This window comes from Lipotes vexillifer, unplaced genomic scaffold (genome assembly GCF_000442215.2).
Source record: "Lipotes vexillifer unplaced genomic scaffold, Lipotes_vexillifer_v1.1 scaffold134, whole genome shotgun sequence".
Lineage (NCBI taxonomy): Eukaryota > Metazoa > Chordata > Mammalia > Artiodactyla > Lipotidae > Lipotes > Lipotes vexillifer.
In genome coordinates, this window is record NW_006787464.1 from 2,946,688 (window position 1) to 2,964,118 (window position 17,431).

Below are 17,431 nucleotides of genomic sequence, written 5' to 3' on the forward strand. Positions count from 1 at the left end.
TTTTATTTTATTTTATTTTTTTAACATCTTTATTGGAGTATAATTGCTTTATAATGATGTGTTAGTTTCTGCTGTATAACAAAGTGAATCAGCTATACAAAAACATATATCCCCATATCTCCTTTCTCTTGCATCTCCCTCCCACCCTCCTTATCCCACCTAATTTACTCATAAAAATAACTCCGGTTCCAGCTTCAGAAGTCCTGGGTTAGGGTCCATTTTCCCTACGTAATAATGGTATGAGCTTGTTCAAGTTGTTTAACTTCCCTGGTTATCCAACAATAAGGGGCTAAATAATCACAAGGCATTTCATTTTTAAAAAGTTTTATACTTAAATTTGTTATTTTCAAATGGATCTCCCAGTTATTTTAATTAGAGCAGCTTAAGTATTATGCTTCTGAAGTAGAACACTTTGTTTCCTTTGCCCTCTCTCTCACATACTGACATGCTGACACACACCACTCCTCCTCTTGTTATGAATACGTACTTAACTCTAGGGTGACATGCTGCCATTCTTAATAGGTGCATATTAGGTGGAAGGATGAGCATCTTTTAAGAAGCAGATGGAAACTCAGTTGGAAAAGCACAGGAAATATCAAAATGAGAAACAGCTGAGTTGGGACAAGAACACAGAGTGAAAACTAAATGGTGTCTGTGTAAGGTTCAAGAGGATTGGTTAAATTCACATCACCAGCCTGCTTTCTTTGCTGTTGTGTGCATATCAAGGCCACCTCTTAGGACGGTGTGCAAGGATCCTGGGAAGAGAGGAGAGGAAGGAAGGCTGAAAGCTACCCCTTTGCTTGTGCCTGTGCTTGTGAGAGGGATCGCATTTTCCTAATTGTACAAAGGTATCAGATGGGTTAGTGGTAGAGCTAGTCTACATTTCAGCAAAAACAACTGTGAGTAAATATTGAGTCACTGACAAAGAGTTGATTTTTGTTGTAGATTAAGCAGGGCAGGAAATACCTAAATTATAGCGGGGGTTTAAGTTAGATCAAGGAGGTGTATCCGGAGGTTTTGAAAGAAAAGGTGGACTGTTATCTTTCTAAGATGGTTCTAGATCCTCTATAATGCCAGTTTTAGGGACCCAGCAGACTTCTTTGAGATCACGGAGTCACGGCAACAGAACTCTAATGTCTTCATTTTTCTTGTTTCCTTAAACACAAGCTAAATTATGCTCACTATTGAGTTAGCAGAGTGAAACATATTATTACCAATTCACTTACATAAGGATGCTGAGATTCAGTGACTCTGAAATATCACGACAAATATAGAAAATATAACCCAAAATGTAAAAGGTACAATTAACACTTCATCTGATTTGACTTTTGTGAGTGGGGTCTGGGCGTGCATCCTCCTTACTAAGGGCCTAAAATGGTTGCAAATGTCCCTTGGCCCTGTTACTATCTGCCTCCAATCTTTAAAAAGGGTCCTTGGTGCCTGTTAGTTAGGAAGCAGGCAAAATAAGGTCAAATAAAAGTCAGAGTATGGTGGGCTGCAATTTTTCTTCTCATGCATTCCAAATTAAGAGGGAATGTAAGGGTTAACTATAAAGTATTCCACCTTGAACTCCCACACTCTCTTTATCTAGCACACCATAATAAAAGATCAAGAGTTCCTGCTTATTATCTTATTTTTCCTGCTTGCTCCACCAGGCTAAGGCCCAGTCTGGTTATGGATTAGCATGGTGATCGATAGTAAAGCCTGCTGTCTCTCTCGGCAGGGGAAAATGAACTCAAAATGCAGTCAAACTCTTATTGATCAAGAATATAGGTCTCACTTTCATTACCTCTGTCTCCTGATAACCCACAAATAATGTGATGAGCTGCTAATGTCTCTGATTTTCAATGGACCCTTCACCCCTCCTGTCTGCACATTGCAGCTTTTATTTTCATCTTGATACACACTCTGTGTAATTTATGGAGCACTAACTCTCACTCTCTTACCGTCAGACCTGGTCAATCAGAGGTAATCATATCCCTCTTCACTGGGATGAGGCTCCAGCGAGTTCAAAATATAGTTTTCAAACATGCCAAGGAAATGCAATATGCAGCCGATTTCTTTTGGGGACAGAGAGATGCAAAGTCTTCTCGATGAAGCAACACTCAGATTGGTGGTGACCTTCTCAGGATCTGACCTGCTTCTACTGAAGTAGCCCCTGACTTGGCAAACGTAACCGTTCAAGTCTCTTGTACGGCTAATCTCGTCTCAGTTTCTGCTTCTCAGAGGACCTGATCTGATGCAGATTCTTTTTACCACTGTGAATATTGGCTCTCAGGGTGGGCAATGGCTGTGGTGTAGAAGAGGGTCCCCTTTCCCCTTGGTCACTTAATGACCTCAGAAAGTTTCTGTTAAATAGCTGTAGAAAAGAGTTTATAAAGAGGTCCTCAAGTATAAAACAGCATCCAACATGGGTATAGGACAGACTCTGCTGAACTTTATTATTTTCCACAGTCGAACTGTTAAAGTCAAATTAAAGCTAGTAACAGTTGCTTTACCTCTCAGATCTAAACTAAGGGAATGCTCAGCTAATTGAATCCCTTTTGTGAGGAAAGTCAGAGTATTTTCTGCTGACAATCTGATTAAAATAGATCAGAGTGATGCAAATAAAATCCTCTTTCCTGGAGGGAATACCAGATGACCAACAGCAAATAAAGTGATGAAATACTCTGCTTTTGGTTCAGCCGATAGAGTCTGAATGGTGTTTTCCAGCTCCAGTCCAAACAATTTGTACACCTGTTGAAAATAAAATAAAATATGACAGTGGTACAGAGTCTGGGGGATTAAGGTGATTTGTACTGATCTCTGAAAGCTGAGGTAATTGCAGGTCTCATTTTCCTCTTTTGTTCTGCAGAGCCGCATTTGAAATTTGACAAGAAAGTCCTCTCTCCCTTCCACTTTTTTTATTTTTTGCAGAGGACTAGGTGGAAATTTCACCAGATTTCCCCCTTTCCTCTCTGCTGTGTCTCCTTTGAAACGCTCTGGTTTCCTTTGGCTCATGAAATGAGATAAAGGGAAAACCAATCCAGTGTAGACTTTTGTTTACTTGGCAGATTTAGGAACTACCCTGGAAGGCATGCTCTTTCATTTATTGTTTTAAAAATATCCTACAAAGAGGGAAGAGATATGGGAACATATATATATGTATAACTGACTCACTCTGTTATAAAGCAGAAACTAACACACCATTGTAAAGCAATTATACCCCAATAAAGATGTTAAAAAAAATGAATAAAGGATCTGCATAGACATTTCTCCAAAGAAGATAAACAAATGGCTAATAAACCCATGAAAAGTTGCTGAAAATCATTAGCCATCAAAGAAAAACAAATCACAATGACAATGAAATAACACTTCACACCCACTAGAATGGCTGTAATAAAAAAAGACAAATAATAACAAGTGTTGGTGAGAATGTGGAGGAATTGGACCCTTATACACTGCTGGTGGGAATGGGAAATGATGAAGCTGCTGTGAAAAACAGTCTGGCAGTTCCTCAAAAGGTTAAAAAGAGAGTTACCATATTACCCAGCAATTTCAGTCCTACATCTATGCCCATGAGAAATGAAAGCATATGCCCACACAAAAACTTGTATACGAATATTTACAGCAGAATTTTTCATCATAGCTAAAAGCTGGAAGGACCCCAGATTTACATTAACTAATAAACAAAGTTCATATATCCATATAATGGGACATTATTGAAACATAAAAAGTAATAAGGTATCAATACATGCTACAACATGGGTGAACCTTGAAAAGATTGTGCTGAGTGAAAGAAGGCAGTCACAAAATGCTACATATTGCATGATGCCGTTTATATCAAATGGCCAGCGGCAGATCTGTAGACAGAGAAGCTTAGTAGTTGCCAGGAGCTGGGGTTGCGGTTGATGGAGAGTAACTACTAATGGGTATGTGATTACCACATATCCACATATCTTGCCACAGAGTGGAAAACCAAGGCAGGAAACCATTGTTGAGAGATGGAGACTGACCCATGATGGCATCGTAACAGCCCCTGGATCCAGCTGTGCCTGAAGCTAGACAGCCCTGGACATTTCATGTACATGAGCCAATAAATTGCCTTTTGTGTTTAATAAATAAATAAATAAATAAATAAATATAATAATAATAATAATAAGTAAATTAACACCTAAGAGACTCTCTTAAATGACTTCCCTTTGCTGATTCTCTGTATTAATTTCTCTCTCTAGTCTCCTAGAGAAAACCTCCTGAATAATATCCAGGCATGCTCAATGGTCAAGGCTGGTTGGTCACTTTTCAGGATGCCCATGTACCTCTGCTCAGGTTGTTAGCAAGAGTCAATAGTTCTGGTGCTACAGACATAGAGAACAGACTTGGGGTTGCCAAGAGAGAGATGTGTGGGGGAGGGATGGATTAGGAGTTTAGGATTAGCAGATGCAAACTATTATATGTAGAAAGGATAAACAACAAGGTCCTACGGCATAGTACTGAGAACTATATTCAATATCCTGTGATAAACCATAATGCAAAAGAATATGAAAGAATGTATATATATGTATAACTGAATCATTTTGCTATACAGCAGAAATGAACACAACATTGTAAGTCAACTATACTTCAATAAAATAAATTTTTAAAAAATGTTCCCAATAGTATTGGTGTTAAACCTGTTATAATCATTGTTATTGTAATTATGAGTTAAATAACTATAACAAAAATGGTCTTGGGGCTTCCCTGGTGGCGCAGTGGTTGAGAGTCCGCCTACCGATGCAGGGGACACGGGTTCGTGCCCCAGTCTGGGAAGATCCCACGTGCCGCGGCGCGGCTGGGCCCGTGAGCCATGGCCGCTGAGCCTGTGCGTCCGGAGCCTGTTGTTGTGCTTCACTGTGGTTCATATAACTTACATCAGGCCAGTGAAATGAATGAACCGTTTAACAAAAGAGGCTCTTCTCCATCAATTCATGTCATATATGTCAAAGTATAAGTAAGAGCTTCCTCAGCAGATACCACACAGCAAAAAAAAAAAAAAAAAAGGTCTTGGCTACACATCAAAAGATTAACAAATGGATGCATATTTTTATATTCTAAATTAAAATAAAATATTTAAATTATGCACATATAATTTTCTGAGGCCCTGTCTTAACTGACTTTATGATAACTTTATGATAACATTCAATAAATAATTTCCACTGTATTGCCTGTCCAACAGATAACATATTATTTTCTCTATTATTGCCATATATAAAGTTTTACATAATATCAGAGGTGAAATCACTTAAAATTTTATGCTTCTGAATCCTAAAATTCATTTGAATTTGGGATTTGTAGAAAAATATATAAAACTATTAGGGATAATCTGAATTTCTATTAAATAATTGTAAGCATGCAAATTAAACCTACCTCAGTTGTATCCTTAAGATAATGAAAAGATCTAATAGATCTTGATTTTAGATCTTCTTCTACTGGCTCTAAAGAAAGAAATCCAAACATAAATAATATTTCTATACTGTTAGACTACTTCTAATTTAACTCAACAAACCATTTACTCTACTTGTAAACTTTTTAGAAATTTGTTTGTTAGAGCTAAATATATTCTAGAATAATTTGCTTTTAAAAAGAATTTCTATTAACAGAATCTAACATTCAATTACTATTGCACAATAAAGCTGTATTTTCTTAGAAAAAAAGATTTCTAAATAAAAGAGAATCATACTTGATAGCCAAATAAATCTTCTCATTAATTCCTTTGAAAAGAGAAAGAGTCCCCTCAACCTGAATCCCCCATCTCCAATTATGAGTTTTACTAATTTGGATTATCATTTAATGGATTTTTGTTTTAAGTAGGTATAATGTAGGGTCAAGCATGCAGACTTTGGATGTAGGTAGCCTGGGACCAAAAACTACTTTTTTGTTTGTGAGTTATGTAGCTTTAGGAAAATCATTTAACCCCTCTGAGCTTTAGTTTCCCCATCTGTTAAGTGGAAATAATAGTACTTATGTAACAGGGATGCTGTGAGGATTAAATGAGATAATAGATGTAACAAACTTACATCTGGTATTCCTTCAATCAACAGTTATTTGTTGATCACCTGCAATGTGCCAGGCCAGTGTCTGGTGTTGGACCCTGGAATTGTGATTTCTGCCCAATGATGCACACATTTTATTGGATAGTACAGAAAAGAATTAAGTAAAGAAACAAAGGAGTGAACAATTATAAATTGAGATGTATGCCGTGACAGACATAGACAGATTTTGGTGAGGGACAGCATGAGAGGGAGGTATAATTTAGATAGAGTAGTTGCTAGGGATTGAATGTTTGTGTCTCTCCCACAATTCATATGTTGAAACTCTAATTTTCAATGTGGTGGTTTTGGGAGTTGGACTTTGGGGAGGTAATTAGGTTTAGATGAGGTGATAAGGGTAGAATGTCCATGATGAGAATAATGCTCTCTCCACCATGTGAGAATAAAGTAAGAAGGTGGCTGTCTGCAAACCAAGAAGAAGACTCTCAACAGAACCTGATCCTACTGATCTCAGAATTCTAGCCTCCAGAACTGTGAGAAATAAATATTTGTTGTTTAAGCCACCCAGTTTATAGTACTTTGTTATAGCAGCCTGAATAAGAGAGAAATTGGGACTGAGAGGTGGGGTGCTGCTGTAACAAATACCTAAAAATATAAAAGAACCTTTGGAACTGGGTAGTGGGTAGTGGCTGAAAGAGTTGTGAGGTGCATGCTAGAAAAAGCTAATATGGCCATGAAGAGATTTTAAAGGCGATTCTGGTGAGAACTGAGAAAGAAAGAGGAGAGCCATTGAGGAAGCTTTCATTTTCACTGAGAATACATGAATAACCATATGCAGAAATGTTGGTAGAAATACGGATGGTAAAGGCCATTCTGATGAGGTCTCGGACAGAAATGGGGAACATGCTATTGGACAATGGAGCAAAGGTGATCCTTGTTATAAAGTGGCAAAGAACTTGGCTGACTTGTGTTTGTGCTCTGGTTTTGTGTGGAAGGTAGAACTTGTGAGTGATGAAATTGGATAGTTAGCTGAGATTTCTAAGCAAAGTGATAAAGAAGAGGCTTGATTTCTCCTGACTGCCTGTAGTAAAATGCAAGACGAGAGAAATGAATTGAAGACAAAATTATTAAGCAAAATGGAACCAGAACTTAAGAATTTAGAAAATTCTCATATTACAAAAACTGAGAAAGCACGTTCAAAAGAGAACACTAAGGCTGTGGTGCACTGACCATTTGATAAGGAGATAAGGAGATTGGTATGGGTGTGAAACATGGACCTAATCAGCCATCCCAGCAGAGCCACTGCCAGTTTGAAGTGAAGGGGATAGAGACAGGATAAAATGAAGGAAGGCTGTCGGACTTCTTGGGTTTTACAGGATAGGACCACAGAGCTATGCACTGGAAACGTGCTATTCCTCAAGACAAGGGAAGAATGACCATGAAGGTGACTCAAAGATCATCAGGCCTGCCTCAGTTTCAAAATCAGAGGCCACTGCCTCAGTTTCTGCCTATGGAGCCCTTGGGGGTGGGCCAACACTCTCACTAGATAGTCCTGGGGATGAAATCCTGGCCTAGCAGAGTCCCAGTGGGGAAGTGGGGGAGATGTGACCCCCTCACTCAGCAGAGTTGTGAGAGCAGGACCTCTGCCCCAGTGGGTCAGGAAGGCAGAGCATCAAGCCAAAGAGGATTATCCTTGAGCCTTAAGATCTCATGAAGTTTGTCTTAGTAGGTTTTAAACTTCCTTGGGACCCATTGCTCCATTTTTCTTTCCTATTTCTCCCTTTTGGAATGAGAATGTCTATCCTATTCCTGTCTCAACTGTATTTTGGAAACACATAATTTGTTTGACTCCACAGGTTCAAGCTGGAGAGGAATTTTGCCTCAGGATCAATCATACCTTGAGTCTCACCACAGCTGATTTAGATGATATTTAGGTAAGACTTTGGACTTTAGTAATAACATAAAACTCAGTATGGCAGGAAAATAATTAACATGTTCTAGGATTCCTTTATGTCCAGAAGGAGGGTAACAATATATTTTGAAAGGATGAATATTGTAATTTCTAGGGTAATCATTTAAAGAATAGAAACAGAATGCATGACTACCAAATTAGTAAAGGGGAAAAGTTTAAATTTTAAAAAGTCAATCCTAAATAAGACATAAGAGGACAGAAGAAGAAACACAGAATCAACAGGAGAGAAAGAACAAAATAAGATGGCAGATTTAAATCCAAAGATATAAATAGTTACATTAAGTATAAATGGACTAAATGCTCCATTTCAAAGACAAAGATTACAGAGTAGATTTTAAAATCTAAAAATTTGATGTTTACAAGAGATAAGACTCTTATGTAAGAGATCATAATGTTACAGAAATGTGGCAACAAGATGATGGAAAAAGATATACCATGTAAATGTTAGCCAAAAGAAAGCTGGGGTAACTACAGTAATACTGGATAATAAAACAATCACTTTGTAATTAAAAAGGGTTCAATTCACTAGAAATATATAATAATTCTAAAATTTTATGCAATTTATAACACAGCCTAAACTATATTAAAGATCTGTAAAGCAAAATTTGATAACTCTACAAGGAAAAAATAAATGAGTCTGAAATTTCTCAGCAATTGACAGAATAAGCAAGCAGAAAAATCAATAAAGATATAGAAGAGTTGAAAAACAATGAAGAAATTTGACCTAAAAGACATATGTAGAACACTGCACCCAACAGCTGCAGAATATACTTTATTTTCAAGCACATAGTGAACATTTACAACAATCGACCATATACTGGGTGAAAATACAAGTGTTAACTAATTACATAGGACTGAAATCCTATGGAGTATATCCTCAAACTACAATGTAATTGTGCTAAAAATTTATAACCAAAAGATAATTAGAAAAGCCTCATATATTTTGAATTAAGACATAAACCTCCAAATAACCAATGTGTCAGAAGAAGAAATCATAATGGAAAACAGAAAATAACCACGATACTCTTGAGGAACAAGGTGGGAAGACTTGCTCTATCAGATATCAAGGGTTATTTTAAGCTACAGAAATTAATGTTGTGTGGTATTGATATTGAAATGGATAAATAATATAATGAAACGTAATAAGAACTCCAGAACAAAGAGCTCAGAGCATTAGGGAAAAAATAGCCTTTTTTTTTTTTTTTTGCGGTACTTGGGCCTCTCACTGTTGTGGTCTCTCCCGTTGCAGAGCACAGGCTCTGGACGCACAGGCTCAGCGGCCATGGCTCACGGGCCCAGCCGCTCCGCGGCATGTGGGATCTTTGCGGACCGGGTCACAAACCCGTGTCCCCTGCATCAGCAGGCAGACTCCCAACCACTGCACCACCAGGGAAGCCCAAGAATAGCCTTTTTAATACCACACTGGGATAGCTGGGTATTCACATGAACAAAAACTAAACTTGACTCTTACCTCACTCAAAATGTAATTCCAGGTAGACTTTAGACCTAAAGGTAAAAAGAACTAAAATATTTTGCAAGATAAATAGAAAAAGATATTCATGACCACAGAGTAGGAAAAGATTTCTTAGATATGGTACAAAAAGTACTTATCAAATAAGAAAAGATTTGGTATATTTGACCTTATTAAAGTGGAAGAATTTTTGTTCATCAAAAAGACACCCTAAAGAGAGTGAAAAGAAAACCCATAGAAAAGGGGAAGATATTCACAACACGCAAAACCAACAAAGAACTAGTGAAAAGAATATATTTAAAAATCAACAAGAAAAGGATAAAAAACTAATTTTAAAATAAGGTAAAACTTGGATGATTTCCAAAAGTATAAATCCAATTTGTCAATAGTCTATGAAAAAGTTCTCAAACCTATTAGTAATCACAGAAATGCAAATTAAACCATAATGATATACTATTATATACCCAGTAGATTGCTAAAATGGAAAACTGACAATTCCAAGTGTTAGGAAGCAGAACAAAAAGAACCCTCACAAATCTGATGGGAGCATAAATTGGTAAAAACACTTTGGAAAGTTGACATTATCTATTATAGTTGAAGATAAGCATCCCCGGTAATGTAAATCCTGGATATACACTCTCAAGAAACTTTTACACAGATGCAGCAGGATGCCTAAACAAAAATATTCATTTCAGCATTGCAATGACTGACAAACTAAAAACCCCAAATTTCAAGTGCAGTATGGACAAAGTGTGATATATTCATGCAATGGAATACTTAACAGCAATGAAAATGAAGCAACTACACCTCCGCAGAACAATATGAGTGACTCTTACAAACAATGCTAAGAAAAAAAAAATACAAATGAATGCACACAGCATGATTACATTCATATACAGTAAAAAGCAAGCAAACTAAACAATATTCTTTAGAGATGCAAATAATACATGGTAAAAATGTAAAGAAAAGTAAGGAAGTGATTACCACAGAAATCAGGACAGTAGTAACTCCCAGGGACAAGGAAGGGAGAGGTGATTTGGGAAAGGTCAAGTGGTGATGTTGGCAATGCTCTATTTCTTGATGTGCAATATGGTTATATAGGTGTTTTTTAATAATTGGTTATTATACTGTACATTTTATGCTATATTCACTTTTCATAATGTATGTTATTTCATAATTTTAAATGGTTTAATAGAAAAGGAAAGTAATTTTAAAGAGGGCAAGAATGAAAGAAGAAATACCTGTCGGCAAGCTACTATAGTTGACACACACAGATGATGATGATTTGGATTAGGGTGGTGACAGCAGACATGGTGAAAATAGATTAATTCAAGATGAGTTAGAATGAAAAGAGCTTGTTGACATATTGAACTTTGGGGAGGAGGGAAAGGAGAAATCAAGGATTGCTTCTAGGTTTTAGACTTGAGCCAGTTGGTGTAAATTGGTCCAATGTACTGAGAATGGAATGCTGTTGTGGGGAGAAGATGGGAGAGAAAGTTTGAGAGGATGGCTAGGATAGGGAATCATGAGACCAGTTCTGGATATTAGGTTTAAGACGTAATGAGAAGTTTGAGTGGAGATATCAAATAGGTAGTTCAGTGTAGGTACCTGCCCTCCAGAGGATTAGTCTGGATTGAGATATAAATGAACGATTTAACAGTATCTCCACAGTATTTTAAACCATAGAGATTTAAAATACAGTTGGGTGATCTAATCCGTAAGACTGGATTAGATCACCCAAGGAGAAAGAATGTAGAAGCAGAGTTAGGCTCAGGATTGAGCTCTGAGCAAATACAGTATATTAAGGATGGAGAAGAGAAATTAAAAAGAGAGGCTGAGAAAGGGTGAGATAGCAGAAAAACAGTTTTAAGCAGAAGGGAGTGATCAACTAACTATACTGGTACTGAGAGGTGGCAGAAAAATATCCTTTGGATTTAGCAACATGGAGATCACTGGTACTCTTAATCAGCGTAACTTCAGTAGAATGGTGGAGGCAAGACCAATTTGGAGTAGGTTGAAGTTTAAACAAAAGTTGAGGGCTTCCCTGGTGGCGCAGTGGTTGAGAGTCCACCTGCCGATGCAGGAGACACAGGTTCGTGCCCTGGTCCGGGAAGACCCCACATCCCGCAGAGCGGCTGGGCCCATGAGCCATGGCCACTGAGCCTGTGCGTCCGGAGCCTGTGCTCCACAATGGGAGAGGCCACAAGAGTGAGAGGCCCGCATACCGCAAAAAAAAAAAAAAAAAAAAAAAAAAAAGAAGGTTGAGGAAGTAGAGACAGTATATGTAAACAAATCTTTTGAGGAATTAGATTACAAAGACACAGAAATGAGGCAATATGGGGCAATGTGGATTCAAGGAGCCTCAGTCAGGGTTGTTGATGGGCATGACACAATTAGATGGGTTTTTTGATAATGCCAGGGAAAGAAAAACAAAGACAACATAAAACACTCAAATTTTCTGAGGATCTATAACGCTGTTTCCTAGCTCACAGATTCCTGAAGTTTCTAGGAAAGTGAGTTCCTTTACAGTCCCTGTAAAGTAAACTTCTACTAAGTAAGATGTACAAGCTTGAGTGATTTTTTTAAAAACAATTACAAGAAAACTCAGGATTGAGCTGAAAGGAAATCCAGAGATTTTCTTTCCAGAAAAATAAACATAAAAATATATTCTTAATTTGTGAATTGTACAAATGTCTATTCTGACATTTATCATCTCTTTCTCTTAGGAAATTCTTCTTTATAGCTCACTGACATCTTTCACCCTTCAGTTATAACCCGTAGGCTTTCAAGCAAATGCTTTCAACAGAAACATCAAATTAGAAGAACTTATAAGACAAACATTAATAAATAATAAAGTATTTAATAAAAGAACTTCATAAATACATCAAAACAGAGGTAAATATACAAAGCATTACCTATTGACTTGATTTCTTGAATTTTTATTTTTGTTGGTACAAAGTGTGGTCTTAAATTTGACTTTTCAAAATCACTCTTTTTAGGTTCAGGCATATTTTTGAAGGAGACATATCTGAAAGAAATAAAATTAATCTAAATTAAAATAATTAGAAAATTTACAAAATTAATCTAAAAAATAAATTTGGAGAAATGTGGTCAAGTCCCAGTTATAGATAAATTTGAATGTTGTTTTAATATATTATAGTACAAAGTGTAAAAGATTGGGACTGATTAGCAGGAGCTGAAAATATTAGTGGTAATCACTGGAAACAGAGAGAGAAAACTGCTGTTGTCATAGAATTGAGGGCACTCAGGAAACTATTGTTCACAAGCTAATTAACCCTTTTAGAAAAATACATTGGAAATTTGTTAAATGAGATACTGGGGACATTGCCAAGCCTAGTCATAGTGGTGGGATATGCAGTTAGGGTCAGCTCAGATTCCAGAATAGTATACCAGATAGGATCACAGAATCTATTTACTGTAAACAGAAATTTTTCTCCACTAAATTCTTTAACTGAATATTGATGGTATGTAATTATAATAATTATATAATTTATGATATTTCTGACCCCTAAATGCTATGACTCAGATCTCAGACACTCACCTTTAGTTTATATCATCCAGTCTCCCACCTTTTATTATCTATAGGTTGATATCCTCCAGACTTATAGTACAGACCCCAAACTCTTCCCTGAGCTCCAGATTTATATATCCAACTGCTACATGATTTCTGCAGTTAGATATATCATGGGAATTTCAAACATATTCAAAACCAAATGTTTGCTTCCACTTCTTTTCCAATCTGTTCCTTCCCCAGGTTTTCTCATTTCCATTCAGCCAGAGGCTTAGGCCAAAAACTCTGCAGTCATCTTTGACTTCTCCTTCTCTCGTTCCCCATTCCCGATATCTCAGCACATCTCATTGGACCTTTCTTTGAAATACATTCCAAATCCAACCACTTCCTTCCTCATCACATCGACCCTAGTCCAAGGCCCCTTCATCTCTCATCTGATCTACTTCTCTACGTCCCTCGTCTTCTTCTAACTGCTCTCTCTGCTTTCACTCTTGTGCCCAGCAGTATTTTCCCAATGCAACCATGGTGGCACCTGTAAAATATAAACGAGACCGTCATTTCCCTCCAACTCTTTCCTGTCACACTGAAATGAAATTCACAATTCTCACTGCAAGACAGAAACTTTCCTCCCAATTCTTGTATTTCCAAGTAGAGGAGCTTCCATTGAATGCCCCTCCAGGCCTCTCTCTGTGCATCCCTTTACCCCTCTCCTCTACATGGAAGCAGAGTGAGTTTTTTGGCTGTTTGGCTTAAGGAAAGGAACTTATGCTCCCACGTAAGTACCTTGGCCCTTGCTCTCCACTCTGCCTGTAATATTCTTCCCCCAGGTATTGCAAGGTTTACTCACTTAAATCATAAGAGATGTATTTCATAAGGCTTTACTCAAATTTCCATCTCTCCAGAAAGGTCTTTCTGCGCTCCCTCTCATCTAATATAGTAAATTATGGGAGTCAATCTTAATTCCGTTAATTTACTATATTTTTCTTCATAGCATTTATCACTAGTGAATTTATATTATACATTCATTTGCTTGTTTGTTTGTTATCTGTCTCTCCACCTTATCCTAGAATGCAAATTGAGGGCAGGGTCTTTGTTTTAGTCACTGTTGCATTCCTAGCACCTAGAACAGTGACTGGCACATAGTACACGTATAATAAATATTTGTTGAATGTATGAATTGTTTTGGTAAATTTTGATTGAACTCTCTTATAATCTTATAATTTCCAATGAGTTTTCAGTTTATTCTGTTTAGGTTTTTCAATAAACAATCATTTAATCTTCATAAAATAATTTATCTGTTCCTTTCAAAACATTTAAATTTGTATCTTATGTTGTTATTTAATATCATTGGTAAGTACTTCCAGAATAGTTTGGTATACTAGTGAGAATGGGCAACCCTCTGTTTCTAATTGAAATGGGAATGTGTCAAAGGTTCCACCCTAATGTTGTTGGCTATACGGTCTTATTAAGGAGATGATTCTTTTATCCTTATCTTACTAAGGTATTTTTTCAAATACATTTGCAGAATATATAGAGATGTTCAGATATGGATTTCCTTACAGTGAACCAAAGAGCATGGGCTTTGAGGTTAGACCATACTTTGCATCTAGACTCTATGTAAACTTCTGCAGAATATTGAGTCTCTCTGAATCTCAGTCCCTCATTTGCCAACTGAGGGTAATATTTACCTCTTGGGGTTGTTATAAGAATTATTTACATTAGATAAGCACCCGCCGCTCACTGCAGCCGCGGGGTGACGCCTTTTGCCCCAGGGATCTCCCCACTGCCCAGCGCCTTGGGACCTCCTCTTGAAGACATGGGCGTTATCGAGACCCAGCGGAAGCCAGAGGAAGGGAGGAGAGAGAAGGTGATAAATTCCAGAATCACTCATTCATCCCCACGTGGCAATTCCGGGGAAAACCTATGCGTGGTAGTGGATGTGGCTTTCTTTTTCCTTTTCCTGCCCCCTCTCAGCCCTAATCCCCAGCGTCTGTTCACTACCACAAATAGAACCTTCTGTTGGATGAAATAAAACCAAACACTGGGTCTTCAAACAACAGTCAAACAAACAAAAAATTAGATAATAGTGAAATGTAATAAAATAATTAGGAGGTGATGAGTTTTATCTTTTTTAGTATGTCACTGAATTTTTAGCTTACATATTTAATTTAAATAATGGCTGTGTTTAATAACCATCTAACAAAATCCCTGAAGATTCAACAATCAGCTCTAACAAATTGTTGGGAGCTGGCTCTAGCACACCAATGATCCCACACCAGAAGAAAAAAAAAAAGATTAAAAGAAGGAAGAAGAGGAGGCGTGCTAGAGGAAGACCACACCCATCTCCCACTTACAGGTCAGGACAGGAAGAATCAAATCACTGGCCATCCCCTTTTCATTTCAGGTCACTAAACTGGCTGATATGGGGGAAGGGGAAACCTCAACTAATACGTGGGATCAAAATACTAAACTGGTCAGACTTTTAATAACCAAAAATGATCAGAGTGAAATTGGAGAAATAAATATAAAACTGCTTTATGTTTTATGTTCCCAAGTTGAGAAAGGCAGTGAAACAGTTAAGCTAACATTTTTATTTTAGATTTTTAAAAAATCTATATTTATAAGTGAGATACTGCAATGGTTTTATATTCTTGTGGTCAGACTTGAGGTTCAAAGCTATCTTTATAAAAAGAATTGGAACTATTCCATCTCTATGCTCAGAAACCATTTAAATACTTCTTTGAAACGTTGGAGTCACCCTGACATAGCTTCAAGACGCTGCTTTTTTTTTCTTTATAAATTATTTTATTTCATTTATTTTTGGCTGTGTTGGGTCTTCGTTGCTGTGCACAGGCTTTCTCTAGTTGTGGCGAGCGGGGTCTACTCTTCGTTGCGGTGTGCAGGCATCTCATCGCAGTGGCTTCTCTTGTTGTGGAGCACAAGCTCTAGGCACGAGGGCTTCAGTAGTTGTGGAACGTGGGCTCAGTAGCTGTGGCTCGCGGGCTCTAGAGCCCAGGCTCAGTAGTTGTGACACACGGGCTTAGTTGCTCCGCGGCATGTGGGATCTTCTCGGACCAGGGCTTGAACCCGTGTCCCCTGAATTGGCAGGCAGATTCTTAACCACTGCGCCACCAGGGAAATCCAAGATGCTGCTTTTGTAAAAGACAGTTCTTTGACAATTTCTCAAAATTTTCTAGTTATTGATTTAGTTACATTTTCTTTTTCTTCTTGATTCGATTTTCATCATTCATATTTTCCCAGATTATCCACTAACAGACTCATGTTTTAAAGCAGCTCAGTTATATGAAGTACTCATTATAATTATTTTAATTTCTTCTACATCCATCGTCATAGCTCCTTTCTCATTACTAATATTGTGCCTTTATGTTGTCTGTTTCTTCTCTTCAATTTCTTAAATCATGGTCATTTTAACATTCTTTGGGGAGGTCTTAAACATGCTAATTTTGCAAAATGTTCTTAAAGATTCAGTGTGCTTATGAGAGGAAAGCCAAAGTCTGGTGGAAGTACTGGGAGATGACAGCTTTTTTTTTTTTTTACATCTTTACTGAAGTATAATTGCTTTACAGTGGTGTGTTGGTTTCTGCTTTATAACAAAGTGAATCAGCTATACATATACATATATCCCTATATCTCCTCCCTCTTGCGTCTCCCTCCCATCCTCTCTATCCCACTTCTCTAGGTGGTCACAAAGCACCAAGCTGATATCCCTGTGCTATGCAGCTGCTTCCCACTAGCTTTCTATTTTATATTTGATAGTGTATATACGTCCATGCCACTCTCACTTCATCCCAGCTTACCCTTCCCCCTCCCTGCGTACTCAAGTCCATTCTCTACGTCTGCATCTTTACACCTGTTCTGCCCCTAGGTTCTTCAGAACCTTTTTTTTTCTTTAGAATCCATATATATGTGTTAGCATATGGTATTTGATTTTTCCCTTTATGACTTCACACTGTGACAGTCTCTAGGTCCATCAACCTCAATACAAATAACTCAATTTCATTTCTTTTTATGGCCGAGTAATAGTCCATTGTATATATGTGCCACATCTTCTTTATCCATTCATCTGTTGATGGACACTTAGGTTGCTTCCATGTCCTGGCTATTGTAAATAGATCTGCAATGAACATTGTGGTACATGACTCTTTTTGAATTATGGTTTTCTCAGGGCATATGCCCAGTAGTGGGATTGCTGGGTCACGTGGTAGTTTTATTTTCAGTTTTTTAAGGAACTTCCATACTGTTCTCCATAGTGGCTGTATCAATTTACATTCCCACCAACAGTGAAAGAGGGTTCCCTTTTCTCCACACCCTCTCCAGCATTTATTGTTTGTAGATTTTTTGATGATGGCCATTCTGACTGATGTGAGGTGATACCTCATTGTAGTTTCGATTCGCATTTCTCTAATGATTAGTGATATTGAGCATCC

At 37.5% G+C, this 17,431-nt stretch overlaps 1 protein-coding gene across 1 annotated transcript in view; it reads right to left on the reverse strand.

The window, feature by feature from the left end:
• Window positions 1-17,431, reverse strand: part of CUNH1orf141 (chromosome unknown C1orf141 homolog) — a 55,905-nt gene that overhangs the window by 19,006 nt on the left and 19,468 nt on the right. The window contains exons 3-4 of the mRNA XM_007460099.1: window positions 12,367-12,479; window positions 5,386-5,453 (exon numbers count right to left, since the gene is read on the reverse strand). Of these exons, the coding sequence (XP_007460161.1) occupies window positions 5,386-5,453; window positions 12,367-12,479 (181 nt within the window). The remainder of the gene's footprint in view (window positions 1-5,385; window positions 5,454-12,366; window positions 12,480-17,431) is intronic.